Genomic DNA, 17,832 nt, shown 5'->3' with positions numbered 1-17,832 from the left:
ACACCCATCAAAACCACAGCTCATTTTTACAGCATATTTTATTAGTTTCTGTAACCAAACCAGGAGAATGTAAATAAGACCTTACATATTTTAATACAGCAATTTAACCCCTGTACAAGTAAAACAAAAACAGAAAAAGAAAACAAAAACATTTCCTCTCCTCCCCTTTTGTTTGTAGTTTCTCATTCCTACTAAACAAGAAATGAGGGGGCTGTACTGAAACCCTTGTTCAACTGCAGGCCCCTTCTTTACAATAGCAACCCAAGGGAGTGGTTTGGAGAAAGACCTTATATACCCAGGCCTGTGGTCACCATAAAAGAGTAGTCCAAAACATGGTCATCTCTGTTCAAGACTCATCACTTTTGCCCCAAACCCCCCTATTCAGTCTGGCAGCCTCACACTCGACGTTTCTTTTCTAAAATTGCAGCTACGCTCTTTAGCACTGAACCTAAATTGCATGACCACTCACCCCAACCTAAACTCCACCCCTCCTCTGCAGTGATTGGTCAGGAGAGTCAAAGCTGGTCAGCAGCATGGTTGGGAGCTGTGTGGAGAGGCTGGAAGGTAAAAGACTGGAGTTACAGAAGTGGGCGTGTCTACATCTGTCCTCATTCACAGAAAAGGGGAGGGGCTTAAGCTTAGGACACAATCAAACATAGGCCTGGTCTGGAGGAACCGTTTACAAAAAAGAAAATATTCCGTCATAATTCTACTATCTGTTGACCAAGCTGAACCGTCTTTGTCAAAATCATATATATTCATCTTAAAAGGACTCAGGTCTCTTGACGCCTAAACTTTGGATAAAGTTTCAAGGGTATTTTGCGCACACGCAAACACAATCTTTGATTCTTGAGACTACCAAGAAGGCAAAAGGGAAGGCTCACAGTGGAGACTGCAGATGTATCAGATTAATTTATCGATTGCAATCAATTCCTAATCAGCTGAAATAATGTTCTATGTATTGTTAAGGCCAATACACAAGGTTGAAGTCAGAGTAAGTCATTTTAAGAGAGGTGTACACACATACACATAATAAAAGGTATGCTAGAGTATGTGTGTGTGTGTAGACATTTTATTGTATCTTTATCGCCATAACCGAAACATTGCTTGAGAACATGGAGAAGAAAAAAAAAAAAAGATAATGTGGGGAAAACATCTTCAATCAAAAAAAGGAGACATTTGCCTGCCTAAAATGTGTTTCTCTACATGAAAACGAGAAAGTAAAAAGTAAATCGTGTTGCTATAAAAATGGCATTCTCAGCAGCAAGTGTAACTCATGTTGATGTCTACCTTCATTGTTCACTGAGGATGTACAGTTCACACAATGGAGGGGCGTTTTCTCTGTAATGCCAATCACAGCGGAGGAGAGAATGGATGGACTGATAAAAGGATGAGGAAAACAGGCACAGTAAGTGTGAGGGAAATGCACAGCACCTCACAAAACTAACCTCCATCACTCTACTTCCCAACACTTTTCTACCACTTTCAGGTGCTGTAGGACACCCCCCCCCCTCCCCTCAGCACTCAGCCTCTCAGTCCATCCTTCCATCCATCTGTCCATCCGGAAGCAGTAAGGACTATTTGCTCTCTTCTGGTTTGATGGCCTGTGGTTTGATTGGACCCGTCCGGATGGGTTTGGTTGTTGCTAAAGGTAGAGATTTGTCAGACTCTGTGCGGTCTGATGGCGCCCCCTGGTGATTTGAAGTGATGCTGTCAGTGGGTTTGCCTGCTTCTATACGGGACGGTTTGCTGACTGGAGCCTTGAGTTGTTGTTGCTCAGAGAAGAACTTGTGGGTAGACTGTAGTACCTCTGCTCTTTGTCTAGCCTGAGAGAGAGAGAGAGAGAAAGATGAACATTCAAAGCCAATACAGAAAATGATCACACGTATAACCTCTAAAGTAGCGCTTCTAAAATTGTGACTCCAAGGTCCCCCATTGCCCACAAAAATATTCAAAGGTCCCATTACAGGATACGGATACTGGACAAGGTAAAGTTTTATTAATTTCTACCCTATAATTCAGTGCTTGTCTTACATGGAACATTTATAAAAATAAAAAAAATGCTAAGAGAGTTTTATCATATTGTTAAAATCATCTCTCTGTATTTTAAATGGTATAGTATATATCTCAGTATTTTCAGTAATACTGAAAATACTGTAATTTTTCTATTGGGATAAATAAATCTGTAAATTATATTTTATACCCTGACCAATGTTGTCCAATGAAGCAATGTTCATATTAAAGGTTATGACAAAAAATAAAGTGAGTGTAACCATGTAGACAGACACACACACACACCCCCCCCATATATGGGTGTGTGTATATACATAAGTGCTGGGCAACGGTTAACTTTTTTTTTACATCACATTGTCTCCGATTAATCGCAAATTAATCACATTATGCAGAAAACTAATAATGCATTCAAAAGTAGTGTATTGTGCATTTTTTTTTTTCATTTAAAATGTAGGCCTACTGCTATATGAACAAAAGTGTAATAACATTTGGTTTGCAAACACTTTAAACAAATAAGGTGTTTTTTTTGTTTGTTTTTTACAGCAGCCTAAATTTTAACTTATAACATTAAATATAAAAGAAGCTATTTGTCACTGCCAGGACAATGTTTTCATAGAAAATATGTTATAGTTTGTTATAGAAAATCAAGTTATGTTTAAAGTCCAGAGCCTCGATCATAACATTATAACAGGCATCTTCCTATAAGAGGACAACACTTAATGGGTGGGTAGAGACTCGTATGTGCAGGATGCAGAAGAGTAGTTAGGGTGTGCTCTCACTAGGCAATCTTAACCTTGCCGTTGTGCATTTGATTAGTGTGTTTGTTCTGTCTAGCAGTCCCTGGTTCGGTTGGAAGAGGTGGGCAAGAGCACAGTTCAGTTGTTATATAATAATAATAATAATAATAATAATAATAATAAATGAACAGATTTTATAAAGCGCCTTTAAAAGCACCTTCTCAAACCGATCAACACAATATTCAAGTTGAAAAAAAAATATATACATGTGTATATGTATGTGAGTGCTAACTGCGTCAGAGTGCAGATCTTCTGTAAAGCAATATGTGAGAGGGACGTGCGTTACAGTGTTAGAAAGTTAAATCATTCACTTCACTGAGTTAAGCAAGAGTGCTTCTCTGTTGTCTTCAAGTGCTATCAGAAACTTCCTATTTCTAAATGATGAAGTCATGATTACGAGCTTGTTGCATTCTTTTCTGTTAAAAATAAGAGTGGACGGTGGTTTGTGAATGTTGATGCTTAGCATAAATGATTTGATCGGGAGCATCACCTCCTGTGACCCATGATTTGTCTGTATGTGTATTCAGAGTCAGTGAGCAACAGACTCATAATAATAAAGAAAACCGTTAACGCACGAAAAAATAATTGTTGGCGTTAATAAATTAATGCATTAACGCAATAACGTGTTAAATTGCCCAGCCCTAATAGATATGCTTTATGTTGAGTACAAAAAAGGGTTAAAAAAAAACTCCCTATATATATATATATATATATATATATATATATATATATATATATATATATATATATATATATATATATATATATATATATATATATATGCTTTTATAATGCTTTTTAAAAAGGAGTTACCATTCACTACACTAAAATAAAACTAAAGCTATTAGGCTATTCTGATTACAATGAACAATTTACAGTTAGTGCCATCATAAAAATACACTTGTAGGTTTCAAATTCTAAATCACTGTGTACAGAAAAACAAATATTTTAGCTAAATGTAGATTTTAGCCAGAATTATTGTACTCTTCAAATCAAAATCATCGTATTTATTTAAATGTGGTGATAACACTCACCTTAAGGTCCTGCTCTGCTTTCAGAGCAGCCTGTGTGCCACGGGGAGCTAACGAGGGACCAGAAGGTCCACGTGGAGGATGCTGGGGTCTGGGATGGGGCATTAGACCCCCACTCAGATTAGAGGACATGGGTGGACCCATGGGTGAACGCTGTACCCCTCCAGGAAATGAGTTTGCATGGGATTGACGCACCAATGGAGACACCATGTTAGCCTGAGACAACATCTGTTTATGTGACAGATGGGAAATGCTGTTAATGCTCAAGAAGTGTGATCAAAATAAATTTCCAACAACTTACTTTGTGTCTGTAGTAACTGACCTGTGGGTTGAACGGTCCTGGGAAGTGCTGGGCAATGCGCATTCCTGCAGATCCCGACTGGAACTGTTTGGGATACAGCATGCTGTTCATCTTGCTAGACTGACTACTGGGACTTGTGGAGCACACCCTGAGAACACAAACAAGGAAGCTGTCAGAAAACGTACAAAATACGGCTACAACAGAGCAGGGATATGCATCCACTGTACATGAAGGCCATGAGACACCAAGTCAACCGTCATCTGTTGGCCAATATCAGGCTGATATTAAGCATTTGTTTTTGCATTGTGTTCTGTACAGCTGCCACAAGTCAAAGGCTTCACTGGTAATTCAACATGCCCAATCGGTGAGGGATATTGCTTTGGTTGTTTAAGAATCAGAATTTGTTTTATTTTTGCCTTACACTATAATTTAAAAGTTTAGGATATCAGTTTCCACAAAAATATACAGCAGCAAAAAAATAATATTTCTTGTCCATCAAATCAGCATATTATTATGACTTCTAAAATATGAGGCACATTTTTTTTCGATCAGTAGTGCATATTCACAGTCCTACGTCGAATACAACCAACTAATGGTGTGGACAGCTATTTCCTCTCATGTAAGCACAGAGTGTGCACAGTTGCCTGTTGACAGTAGTCTTTGCGGTGTTTTAAAGCCCAACATTGCAGACACTGCAAGGCTTTTGTCACCACTATGTCTTTGATGATGGTTTGGTGTGTCTGGTCCTTAATCTGGATGGCTTTGCGTGCATAGACATACCTATAAGGGCTAGAAGTGGGGGTAGTGCTTCTGGCGCTGACAGGTGGAGTTCCAGGCTTCATATCCATTCCACCACTGAAGAGCTTCAGATCCATCTCACACATCTAGAACAGAAAAACCACAAATGCTTCAATATGCCCCATGTAGGATAAGCTTTTAGACTACAGTAATATTACAGTTTTTTTTTTTTTTTTTTTGGAACAAAATGAAAATACAATTTCACTCTCTAACAGTAGGTGGTGAAAAAGCAATGCATCTCTCATAAATAATTAGGCTGAGATGAAAGGATAAAAAGAAAAGAAAATGCCATTAATGTTTGTGTGTATTAATATAAACAGGGCCCAAAATTAACAATTGCCAAGTAGCAACAGGAGTAAATATTCCTGGTCTACAATTAACTTCATTATTAACAGTAAATGAAATAACGAAGTGCAATAAATTTGCAAAAAAAAAAAAAAAAAAGTAACAAATTAAACCTCATGGTTATAAGCGTACCTTATTGGAATGTTGCATCATACTGTGTGTATTCTGGCCAATAAGGCCACGGTAGGGAGGATTGCTGGGGGGCTGGCGATTGAGGCTGGGGGGCGGGGCTTGGGGAGGTGTCGGAGGTAGGGATTGAGGCAAAGCCAAGAGTGGCTGACCACCACCAGAGCCGAAATTGGGCAAAGACATCTGTGAACCCGGCACAGGAACGGTCACCTGCTGCAGGGCAGAGTTGGGACTTTGTGTTGAGCTGTAGTAGCTGCTCTGCTGCTGAACTTGTCCAGAGTACAGGTTTGAGTGCTGACTCATTCCCTGACGCTGCAGATCATCACAGTGTGAGAAAGAGAGAGAGAAATACAGCAGAATTTAGATCACAATCATGACAGACTGAACAATTAAAAAAGGGAGGTGGGGTATATACTAGGCCACCATCGGGAGAAATTGAATTCTGACCTGCAGTAGATGCGTGTCTATAAGCTGTGATCCTCCCATGCCAGAAGGCTGATTCAGCTGGGGCTCAAACAGGATGGGGATGTGTTGGGTGTTTGAGGTCTGCTGATAGGCCAGGCTGGACTGAGGCTTGCCCAAATCTGGGGGCTGCACTCCGGGGTAACTGTGCAGTGGAGTCCCAGACAGCATCATGGGAGACGTCTGGGAAAGGCTGTTCTGCATGAATGCCTGTTGAGACCTGAGTAGACAAGACAGCATACTATAAATTGATTGAGAGATTACACATTACGTCATTTTTGGGATGTTTCAGAGTTAACAGCAGCTCGTTCTGTAATACCTGTAGGACTGCATGGAGGAGCTGAAGAGGTCTTGAGGTTGAGACACCGGAGGTCCAGTGTTGAGGCTCAGCTGGGCCTGGTGCTGCCCCTGCAGAGGAGCGTAAATGGGGATGGGGATCTGTTGCACCGCTGTAGGCTAGAGAAAGAGAGAAATCAAAAGGGGTCAACCAACCACAACTTCAGGAAAATTAGACCACTGAAAACAACAATTATGAATCATGACTTGAAAGTCTGATCCTGCTGGTGTGGGACCACCAGAACTAAATACCTGTGAGAGTCCAGGCTGAAAGCCTTGCTGCTGTGCTATAGAAGGAGGAGCCAAGCGAGGGTGGGGCGTACTGAACAAGTGGCTGGTGTCCATGTAGAAAGCCGGGATTTGGGCCGCAGAACCTACACCGTAAGAAACAGACGATCACTTATTCAAAAGAACAACACGTAGATATAGACAAAATAATGACATACAAACAAGAAACTTAAATATAGTCTGAAGTCAGTACGATTTTTTTTACGATTAATACTTTTAATCAGAAACAATGCAATATATTAATAAAAAATGTTATAATGATCAAAAAGTGTATAATGGCTTCTAAATTATTGAATTGGAGAAGTAGAAACAATGTTCAAACTTGAGGGTGATGTGGGCTGTTTACCTGCTGCAGACTGGGATACGAACACCTGTGGGGCCTGTTGCTGCGGTAACAGAGAAGGAGCACAGCCCAGGTGGGAGAAGTTAGTGTTGCACATTCCTGAACTCTGCAGCTGCTGGGGCTTCACCTTACAGATGTTGGGAGGGTCAGAGGCTGATGTGCTTTTCGTGCTGAGAGAGGATGTTGTGTAGGTTGCAGATCCTGTAGAACCGAAGCCCACTATTAAAATTCGGCCCATGTGTGTTTTTTTCCTTCTTTCGTACCCATTCATGCGGTGTTCTGGTCCACATGAACACTTACCGGACAGGGAGGTGCTGGGGGTGACCGAGGCCACAGGTATCTGAGGCACTGAAGCACTAGAGAAGGAACTGAAGGAGGCACTGCCTGCTCCTCCTCCTCCACTGGTGATTGGGGAAGCAGAGGAGGTGACCGGAGAGCTCTTTTCCACAAGACTAGGCGAGTTCTCCCAAGCCTTGCGCGCAGATTCCATCTGCAAGAAAACAGTGAGGAGCAGTTTAAAAGATGATCCTGGTAGCATATCTCCACTGCTTTAATTGTGTAAAGTACATTTTGACTCCATTTGTTAAAGCTTTTGATTAGTGGATCAGGATTTGTGAATGAAACATCACATTTATTCTGACTTTCCAATGAATCATTCAGTGTCTGCGTCTTACTTTAAGTGTGAGGTCAACAGTAGCAGGAGAGACTGTGGCAAGGCTTGAGCTCTGCTGCAGGGCTTCTCTTCGCTGAATAGGCATTGGGTGCGGGAGCGCCACCTGGACCAACGACCAAAAAACTATCAGAACACACGCACAGAGAGAGAGAGAGAAACCCTATACACACGCATATCGATTACAGCACTGAAGCACGTACAGGTGCCACGAGGCTCTCCTCCATCTTGGTCCCTGCAGTGGGGACGTTGTCCGCTAACGAGGAAGATGGGATTGTGTAGTCAGTCACTGATTCCTGCAAAATAAACCGACACATTGTCAGAAAACAACTTCTTTACAACTATGTTTTTCAATAATATTAATAGTACCATTAAAAATTTGGGGTTGGTAAGATTAATGTTTTTAAAAAGTTTGTTACACTCACCAAGTTAGATCCATACATTTGATCAAAAAATATAGTAAAAACAACAGTATTGTAAAATAAGGCAATTAACAGTTTATTAAGTAAAAATTGGAATAATAAATGACAAAGTAAACCTAGAAAACTGTTCATTCAAAATGACATGACCCATAAAACGTTTAATAAAAAGAAATGAAGCAAAGATATATTAAATTGCACCTTAGAGCTGCAGGAGTACTCCGCTGTTGGAGCAGTGATCATGCCCTCGATGTCTCCACTCAGCTCAGGAACTTTGTCTTTAGTGGGTGAGCTGGAGTCTCTGTCTCGGCTTCCTCTAGCTCCATTTTTATCCAAGACCTCTCCATCGGACTGACGCACATCTTTAGCAGCCTTACGGTTCTTGAGTGAACGCTCTTTGCCAATGGGACCAGGTTTATATTCCTTGTGCTCTGGAGGGGGGATGTCAGGTAACTGAGGAGGAAAATTTGAGTTTTAAACAATGTACATTACACACCTATATAGAAGTATCTGTAAAGTCTGGGACAACTAGTAAAAATTCAGTTTTTACTTTTTCAGAGCTTTTAATTGAAACGAGGGAACTAATATAAAGCCTTACACGGCCCGGGGCTAATCAGAATTCTCTGCCCAAGTCCGACCCAAGCCCGTGTCACGGTCCTCAATACACAGCTGCTGTTGAAGCCATTGTAATAGTTTAGTTTTGGTTTTTAATGGCAAAGTGATCATATTTCATTTAGATTCTTTATTTAATTCAGAAATATGATGGAACATTTTGTGTTTGTTAAATTCAAGTTTGTTTGCTTTTTAAATAGCCTACAAAGTGGCCAGCACAAGACAGTGAGTTGAGCATTTTTGATCCATTTATCATTCTCAAAAAAAAAAAAACGCATGAAAATCAATTATTAGCGTCATAATATTTTAGGAATAAAGTAAAAGTTACGATAATAAAATCATGTTACATTGCGTGAAGTAAAATATATTACACCTGTATAATAGTGGCACCCGTCATTCTTCACGTTTAAAACTAAACAGTAATAGGCTTAATGTTTTTTTTTTTTTTTACTCAAATTGATTTATTTCACGAGACACTCATTTGTATATAACAACTTTTTTTTTCAACATGCACTCAAATATTTATTCGTTTTTATTTTGTGCTGCACATATTAAACAGGAAAATATAATTGATTCACATGCAGCTTGAAAGGAGGTGAATGTCTTTCTACAAATTAAAGAGTGTAAAAAACATTTATTGTTTGTATTTTATCTTAAATTTGACAGAAGGCTGAGGTTTTGTGTTATAATAAAAAGTAACAAAGCCCAAATCTTATTGCAATTAAAACATTACATATTTCCAAGCATTTATACCATAACTAAAAGCTTGTGAATAGTCACATAATGTTATTAACTTCAGAAACATCAACATAACAGAGTCAAAAACAAAAGTATATAAATATGGGCGGTAAATGTTTGTGGCTACCAACCAGTGGAATATTACATTTTATTCTTTCAACAAATAAATTTTAATGCAGCTAGCTCGTAATCACGACTTAATACGTGGGAAACAGGAAGTTTATCGCTCGGCACAGAGGAGTGCATCATTTTGTTAACTTTGTGGTTTATTATTTTGAGTAGTTTGGGATACGGTGACACAGAAGACACGTAATCATGCTGCACGCATCAATAGTTCCCTGCTCCGGCACGGTTAGCGCTCACTGCATGCGTACTGCACCCTAATTAAACTGAACCGCGCTCTGGCCCACCTCTTCCAACCAACCACGTCCGAGTGTGGCACGGAGAGATCTCAGTCAACCGAACCGGCCTTTGGGGGTAAGACGTGCTCAGGCACGGTTCACATCCTTAGAAAATAATCACAAAGCCTAATCGATATTCCGTAATTAAAATCAACTAATCGAATATTCGAAAACCGTGACCCATCCCTAATCCAAACAACAATGAAATCAAGACCTGTAACACGTCTTGGTAAGTATCCCATTTCATTTGGAAATATGCTGTATTATGTGATGTAAATGCTGCTATAAATTGGTCCTTTGAGATAAAAGCAGGAACTACCTTCTGAGGTTTGACAGGTCCAGCACGAGGCTGTTTTTGTCTTTGCTCTTTGGGTTCAGGTAGTTTATTATCAGAGGTTTTCTCTAGAAGGGCGGGCACTCCGTCACTGTCAGTGCTTCCTGCTGAAGACGGGGCACCAAACTGGATCCTGTCCATGCCCAGCTCAACCCCACCTTCTGTTCCCGATTTCACACCCTAAAACACAACCACAAAAACATCAGCACTTAACGTTCAGAAAATAAAAAATGGTGTAGGTCAGCCAGTTAACATAGCATTTTGGAAAACAGCTTGCTTAAAAACATTTTTAAATTATTACAAATTTCAATATCTTCCTCTCACCTCAGGTGTAACGGGCCCAGTAAATGAAGTAAGGGGTTTGTTCCAGGCACTGACAGATGGAGGCTGGGGAGGGCTGATAGGTCCAACTATAATAGCAAGACAATAAGATAACCAACTGTTACTATGTTGTAAAATTGATCAAAGAACAAATTTGTCAAGAAAAACCTCATTGGCTTTAATTGTTCTTTATGAATGGTTACAAATAGTTTCTTAAACTAAAACTTCATGTAAACATGGCTTTAAAGTGAGGAACTTACGTTTTTTGACATCAGAGAGAACAGTGGAGCCAGCCACCTTGTTCTCCCACAGTTCTGTACCCAGTGTGTTGTGCGTCTGACTCTTGACAGGGAAGTCTACAGGTGAGGGGGCCAGAGGTGCCACCGCACCCTCAAGGGGCTGGGGTGAGATAGTACTCTGGTTAGAGGCAGGCAGGCTGTGCTGCGACACAGAGATAGCTGGCTGTGGTGGAGTCTGCTGAGGGACAGCCTGGGTCTGTGGAGCTGGAGCTGACGGTTGCTGCTGCCCAGCTGCCAATCCTTGCTGCTGTTGTTGCTTTTTGGCAAATCGTGGAGGGAGTTTAGAACCGCCACCTCCCCTGCCCTTTTCACCAGAGCCCTTTTTACTCCAGTTCTGCACAGCACAAGGAGAGTTGCAGAATACATCGGATGAGATGATGTCTTGTGTACCAATTGCCACAATGCAATGCATGTAATGAATTGAACTAAAGACATTCCCCTCCTTTCCTCACCTGTGCAGTCTGCTCTTCTTTCTTCCTTCGTTCCTCATCCTGCAAACGTTTCTGCTGCTTCCGTGAAACAACCTCAGTGAACCCATCATCGTTTGTGTTTGACTGAGGGTCCTCAAGCGTTGTGACCTCTGGGTGGTCGTCAATGATCACTACACCTGGGGCAGAAATATGATAAATGAGTATCCAAAAAAAAGAATAACCTACATTTTATTCAGTTTAAATGTTAAGACCAAGTAATTAAATAACTATTTTAATACTGAAGCTGTACTTGCAAATAATGTACAGCTAGGAACAAATTTTACTAAATATTAAATTTATAAATTTCAAGGTGCATCAAAAATATACAGAGTATTGAATACTAACTGGCATAATTGTTGAGATCGAATTGAGACAAAGCATTTTCTTTCTCTTTGGGTTTTTTGACAGCATGTTTTGCTTCCTCTTTCCGGCGACTGGACGCTGGTTCTTTCCCAACTTTCTGACCCGTACTGGCCTGACCAGCCTCTGCATTCTGAGCAGCAGCACTGCAGGAAACAGAGAAAATATTAGCTCAGTAATAAATTAGAATCGGAGGGTTGTTGGGGGAAAAAGCAAGAGAAAAGTTAGAGTGAGAGATAGTTGCATCAAAGGTTTGGAAATTCAGCCCACTGTCAGAAGGCTTGACGTTGGATGTTTAGGGAACATCTCTAAAGTTACATGTGACATAGGTGTACAGCGTTAGGTTTTTCATATTTATTAAAATAATCTGTCAAATCAGATCTAAATATTCCTAAATATACCCAATTCGTAGATGAACACTTTACAGTTTGTTTTGTGATTTAGTCACTCTCTTCAAATGCTATTCAAGTTACAAACGTGTATACCAATTTCATATTTAATTTAGAGATGGTCCCTAAACTAGCAATTCATTCAACTTTAACCGCAACTGCCCAAGTAGACAGTAGAGTCCTTTGGTGCAACTGGTTAACGATAAAGTTAGGCTTACAAAGCTTTCAGAGGTCACAATTTTCTCAGTAATAACAAAATCAAACCTCCACCAGATGTCAAAGAGGCGTCATCAACCTAGAAACTCATCGATGACATTGATGGTTCAAGGTTTAATGACAAACCTAATAACTGTAGGGTCACTGTCCCATTGAGTTTAGCTATAACAACTGCCTGAAAGTTTTTTGCACCCCTTAAGACCTTGATCAGATGTGTTTAATTAGGGTTCAAGCTAATTTCTGTAGGACAGATGCCCTTCAGGAGCTGAATTTAACAGCCCTGCTTTAAACCATAACAGATGCATTTCTCCTATAAACAGCTACATTATAACTTTTTGGTTCCTAAGACAACACTGTTCAGTACTCACCCCCTGCGTCCCAATTTGGCTCCAGATCCACCCCTTCTCTCGCTCTTGCCTGCAGGATACCCTCGACCAGTTTTAGGCCCACTATTTCCTCTGCGGTTCTGTCGATCCACAGGGCGCTGGCTTGAGAAGCTTCTCTTGGCTACCGAGGCGATCTCCCGTTTAGGGATTACCACACTTTCTGTTGGTGATTTGCTCTGTCCTCCAGAGATCTGTGTTGGCATGGTGGAGGTAGAAGTAGCAGCGGTGGTTGAAGTCATGGCTGCTTCAAGTTGCTTCTTGTCCTCTCGCTCTCTCCTTTCGTTGAAGTCGCTACTCTCAGAGGCCGTCTCCCACTCCTCATTGGCCTGGTCAGAAGAATTCTGATTGGACAAGTCAGGTGATTTGCTACCAGCAGCAACTACAGTGGTGGCTCCCATTTCATGGACAACGGTCTCTGTGACAGGAAGCTCAGGGGAAGTTACATCAGGAGTCAGAGAAGGTGCTGTTCTGGTATCAGCCACTCCCTCTGGCAAAGAGACCAGCGTTCCAGGAGCTTTGGACCGCATAGGGGAGACCGATGTAGGTACTGGCACACCAGGAATCGCTTCCCCAGCAAACACTGCTGCCTCACGTTCTTTAAGCCTCCGAAAACGTGGGGGCTTGTCTTGTCTGGGAGGACGGGCTGCCCTTGGTCTCCGGGGCCTCTCCCGGAAGCTTTGTCCTCCCTCTCCAATCTTCTTGTTGTCATATTTGATGTGCCGTCTTTCAGAGTGGGTACTATCAATACGCGAGGTTTCTGCTTCCTCTGGCCGAAAGGTCTCCATGGGCTTCAAGGGCCACTGTGAGGCCTCTTTAACAGGGGCCCGACGGAAAGGAGCAGATCTGTAGCCACCTCGCTCCCTGCCACCACCTCGCCTGCTGTGCAATCCTCCTTTGCCTCGGCGTGTGGCCTCACCCTTTAACAAAAAACCTGGTTTGGGTCGCCCATCTTCATCTCGAGACACAGGTTTTTCAGAAAGATTTCCAGCTGCAAAACCAGAACCAGATTTAGAGGATTGAGATTCCAGCAGCTCGTGACGGATGGGTCTGCTCGGTTTGGAGCTGGGCTCACGATCTGATGCTCCAGTGTCACTGGCAGATTCTCTGCCTTCACTTTCAGAATCTGTGTCCGAGCCTCGCCTGCGTCTGCGCTTAGGCAAGACTTCAAAATCTGAGCTCTCGCTACGGGTTTCACTCTCTTCTCTGCAGCGGAAACTAGCTGTCCCTGTGGCACCTAATGGCAAATCCGAGCGTGACCGTGGCTCTCTGTACGGGTAGTCCCCTCGACTCCGACCACGGCTACCTCTGCCCCTCCCACCATAGCTGCCTCTGTAACTTCGGCCACGGGAATAGTACTCTCCCCGACCACGGCTTTTAAAATCAGAAAGCCAGTCCTTCTCTCTTTCCACATCTCTTTCCCTCTCTCGGTCTCGCTCCCTCTCATCTCTGCCCCTCTCCCGCTCATCTCTGCCTCGCTCCCTCTCATCTCTCCTGTAAGCTCTGGGAGGGAGGTTGGACTCTTTGCGAGATGGTAGTTTGGGTTCATTACGTTTGTCATTAGATGGAGGCTTGTCTGGTTTATCCTCAGCAAGAGATGTAGCTGCAGGACATACAGTTGTCTGCAGATCTCTGGATTTTGTTCCACCAGTTGCTATTCCCACTTCAGGTTCTACCACTACTTTCTTACCATCACCATAGGGCTTAGGTCTATCAGATGCTTCTACAGCAGCTGAAGTAACACCCTTAGGAGCAGCACCCTCTTTTTTGGATCGATCCCCTCGTTCGTGCTGCTCTTCTTTCTCTCTTCTCTGTTCCCTCTCTTCCTTCATGTCTCTCAACACAGGTTTCTTAATGGGTCCAGATCTCCTTACTGGCCGCTCTGCTCCAGGACCCTCTCTCCTTCCAGATCCAGATCCACGGGATCCCCAGCGCATCTCTGACTTCTGCTTGCTGGGTGCAGGTAAAGTAAGCTTGTCGGTTTTGTGCATACCATCATTAGCCACAGGAGGAGTGGAACGGCTGTTGATCACAGACCCCTGTCCAAAAGGCTCCTTTCTAGACTTGTCCTCAGGTCTTTCCACAGTATCAGGGAAGTCCAGGGATTTCTGTGCTATGGTAAGTCCTTCAAATCTGGGCTCTTCCAGTTTCAGAGAGTGACTTGAGCCTTGAGAGATACTACGTTTCAATACAGCCTGTCCAATGGCTTCCACCTCATCTGCACCAGAGAGGTTAGTCTCCTCAGGTTCAAAAGAAGGGATGACTGGGGTTCTGTCAGTCTGTAGGAGACCTGGAACCTCTTCCGAGACATGACTAAAAGAAGCCAAGGTTTCAGATGAATCCCTGAAGAAGTGGCTCTTGCCCCGGGGCTCAAGTGGGCTATGGTCCCGAGGATAGACACCTGATAGACCTCTATCTAGCTCCAGACCAGCATCCAATCTATTTTAAGAGGGAAAGGGGAAAAATTGGTCTTAATAATTGTTCAACAACAGGGTGTCTTCAGATATGAAAAAGTTAAGTTCAAGACTTTAAGGCCTTTTTAATTTCTACTTTTTGAAATTTAAGACCAAACTTGTAGTGACAAAAGACATTATATAACATATGTATATGTAACTTTTAACTCATTTAGTGTAAAAAGAAAAAATAGTTGCTGTTGAAAATGCTATTATGATATACATTTTATGGGATATTGTCTACAGATATGAAAAGGTCAAAGTCACCACAAAAGCACCGCATCACCGACATTTCTGGTGGTGTAAAGGATTTATTCAGAAGCAATATTTTCAGTGTTCTATCAGATTTAAATAAATACAGAAAATACAAAATCTATATGTTTTTTTATATTTACACCGGGATTTACCTTTGTAAAGGCAAATATTTTTAACCTTATTAAATGTATGCATTATCTTTCATGTCAATTTCTTACAATTAAGAAAAATCTATATACACCACAGGGCTGTTCGCAATTAAGTTAAACAATTTACACAGCAAAATTACAAATGCAGTAAATAATGATATAAGTTAATTCAAATTTTGAATATACAAATTAGACATTTTGCAGGAGGAAAAAGTATGCTTTAAAAAAATGAGACTAAACCACCAGTAGTCATTCAACCGATTCCTTCAAAACACAATCATTCAGAAACAAAAACGCTGAACGTTTCTTGGAGAAGGAGCAATACCTCTGATCTATTTTCTTTTTATTTGTAATTTTTTACTTTTCATTTTTCAAGGGGAAATACAGAAAGCAAGCCTCCAATATATTCTTAAATCAAAGACCCTTGAAAGTTTATGCAATTACATATAAATCAAAACAGTATTAATAATAATGAAAAATAAAACACATACCTATACTGTACATCCATACTCATATACACATAAAAACAATCATCAATATAGAGTATATTCTCTCAGGCCTGGAAAGAAGTTTTTACAAGTGTCACCAGTGCTTTGTTTCCTCCTCTTAACAGTAACTATATACAATAAAACATGGGGAGCTATTACTTAGAAGATTCCAAAAATTGCCATTTTCCAATAGTTATAAAAAAAAATAAAAAAAAAAAATGAACCTTTCAAAAGAGGTCTGGGCATACTGGTTTAATGTAATCAATCCATTTACTCCATATTTGGAGGAAGTCTTCCATTAATGCTCTTAAGGATAAAGATAATTTTTTAATCGCATATATATTATGTGTTATATCAATCCACTCCTTCACCGTGGGTGACTCTGGTTTGAACCATTTTCTGGTAATTACTTTTTTACTAGCTGCTAAGAGAATTAACAATAACTTCGTATCATTTCTGTTCTGTTCCATTACCCAAGTATAAAAATTCACAGGTAAAGTCAATCTCTACCCCAAAGACAGCCGTCAGAGCTCCTTTAATCTCATGCCAGTATTGATTCAGTATTGAGTCTCCTTACCTTATCCACTTGTCCCTTATATACAGAGTATTTTCAGGTAAATTTGGAAAAAACCCTTATACAACTTTGAAATTATCTTATTACATGGCTGAGCCTTGGATACTGCTAGGAAAACCTTTATTATTCCTGACTCAGCCCTTGACAGTACTCCTGGTTTAATTTTACTTTCTAAATAATCCCTCACTTGAAGAGATCTATAAAAGTCATTTTGGTTAAGCCCAAAATACTGAAGAAATCAGTATCAAAGGCACACCATCTTAATATTCTTGAATGATACATTGATCAATGGGCTTGTTTCCTTATTAATTCTAGTTCTTAACTTCTTGTCTGCAATGAGCGCAGATAACAGGGACTCTTCCATCATCCCTCGCTCTATTTCAATCCATTTAGCTAAATATACCGAACTACTCCCCTCTGATCTATTTTCATTGGTGAAACTGAACAAAACAGTCAACATTGTGTCTATAATGTAAGTAACTACTTAAAGGATAAGTTAACTTATACAGGTTTGGAACAAGTGGAGGGTGAGTAAATGACAATTTTCATTCTGGAAGTGAACATATTTTTTAACTACTTGTTTGTTGAACAAAAATCAATGTAACATTTGCAATCATGAGAATATTTAGCAAAATAGCTCCCTTGTCATGGTATGTTACTTATCTACATGTTATTAAAAAAAAACTAAACATTTAAAAAAAAATTCCTCAGTATGTTGAGTTTGAATATGTGAGTTTCATGTGTGCCATTATGTATGTTTGTTTGATTTGATGAGTCTCTTGAGCCCCCTTTCACACTGCACATTGGTCCCAGAAAATTGGCAGATTGCCTTCTGTGTGAATGCAAACACATCCCGGGATCGATTCTGGGTTGGGGACCTAGTAACATTGCCGGGTTCAGTCCCGGCAATAACAAAAAATGTGTCGCAAAATATGTGCAAACTGTAATGAAGCAGAGATCAGGTAGTTCCTCACTATCGGCGCTGAAGCAGAGATCATTCACCAGTTTAAGTGAAAGTTAACGTGCCTAGCAATTTTGACTCATACATTACACATCATATCCTGATGCATCCATGCACGCACAGATTCAGGGAAATCCCTGGCAGTGTGAATGAACCAAAATCTAAAGATATGGGAACAATTGCCGGGACACATTACCCTTGTATTATCCAGAATCTCAGTGTGAAAGGGGCTTCACAGAGAAGTTGCCCATTTAAAGTGCCCATGAAATCTAAATGGAATTTATTTGGCTTTAAGTATGAATGCTAACCTTTAGGTTCTCAAAAACTGGTGTTCTTCAAAACAATGACAAAATTCTTTAGAATATACAAGCATTCAAAACTTAGTCTCTCATTTCCCTCAATATGGATCAACGATTTTGATGACATGAACCTGCACTTCAGCTTCTCAAATTTTTTGCCCAATCAAATGCTCTCTAGAATCTCAAGCACCCCGCCCT

General features: G+C 40.8%; 1 protein-coding gene across 2 annotated transcripts in view; it reads right to left on the bottom strand.

The window, feature by feature from the left end:
* Nucleotides 1-20: 20 nt before the first annotated feature.
* The window catches only part of prrc2c (proline-rich coiled-coil 2C), a 33,229-nt gene continuing 15,417 nt past the window's right edge, over nucleotides 21-17,832 (bottom strand). Inside the window, exons 15-33 of one of the 2 annotated variants that reach the window (XM_052535798.1) lie at nucleotides 12,441-14,894; nucleotides 11,453-11,613; nucleotides 11,090-11,244; nucleotides 10,599-10,971; nucleotides 10,342-10,427; nucleotides 10,003-10,197; nucleotides 8,134-8,385; nucleotides 7,717-7,809; nucleotides 7,518-7,619; nucleotides 7,144-7,333; nucleotides 6,847-7,044; nucleotides 6,465-6,586; nucleotides 6,196-6,332; nucleotides 5,862-6,117; nucleotides 5,418-5,726; nucleotides 4,923-5,026; nucleotides 4,164-4,290; nucleotides 3,845-4,069; nucleotides 21-1,826 (exon numbers count right to left, since the gene is read on the bottom strand). In XM_052535798.1, the coding sequence (XP_052391758.1) occupies nucleotides 1,578-1,826; nucleotides 3,845-4,069; nucleotides 4,164-4,290; nucleotides 4,923-5,026; nucleotides 5,418-5,726; nucleotides 5,862-6,117; nucleotides 6,196-6,332; nucleotides 6,465-6,586; nucleotides 6,847-7,044; nucleotides 7,144-7,333; nucleotides 7,518-7,619; nucleotides 7,717-7,809; nucleotides 8,134-8,385; nucleotides 10,003-10,197; nucleotides 10,342-10,427; nucleotides 10,599-10,971; nucleotides 11,090-11,244; nucleotides 11,453-11,613; nucleotides 12,441-14,894 (5,788 nt within the window). In that variant the 3' untranslated portion in view covers nucleotides 21-1,577. The remainder of the gene's footprint in view (nucleotides 1,827-3,844; nucleotides 4,070-4,163; nucleotides 4,291-4,922; nucleotides 5,027-5,417; nucleotides 5,727-5,861; nucleotides 6,118-6,195; nucleotides 6,333-6,464; nucleotides 6,587-6,846; nucleotides 7,045-7,143; nucleotides 7,334-7,517; nucleotides 7,620-7,716; nucleotides 7,810-8,133; nucleotides 8,386-10,002; nucleotides 10,198-10,341; nucleotides 10,428-10,598; nucleotides 10,972-11,089; nucleotides 11,245-11,452; nucleotides 11,614-12,440; nucleotides 14,895-17,832) is intronic. The other variant, XM_052535799.1, reaches the window with a different exon arrangement.

Source organism: Carassius gibelio, chromosome A20 (genome assembly GCF_023724105.1).
Source record: "Carassius gibelio isolate Cgi1373 ecotype wild population from Czech Republic chromosome A20, carGib1.2-hapl.c, whole genome shotgun sequence".
Classification (NCBI taxonomy): Eukaryota; Metazoa; Chordata; class Actinopteri; order Cypriniformes; family Cyprinidae; genus Carassius; species Carassius gibelio.
This window is presented reverse-complemented; position numbering and strand designations above follow the sequence as displayed.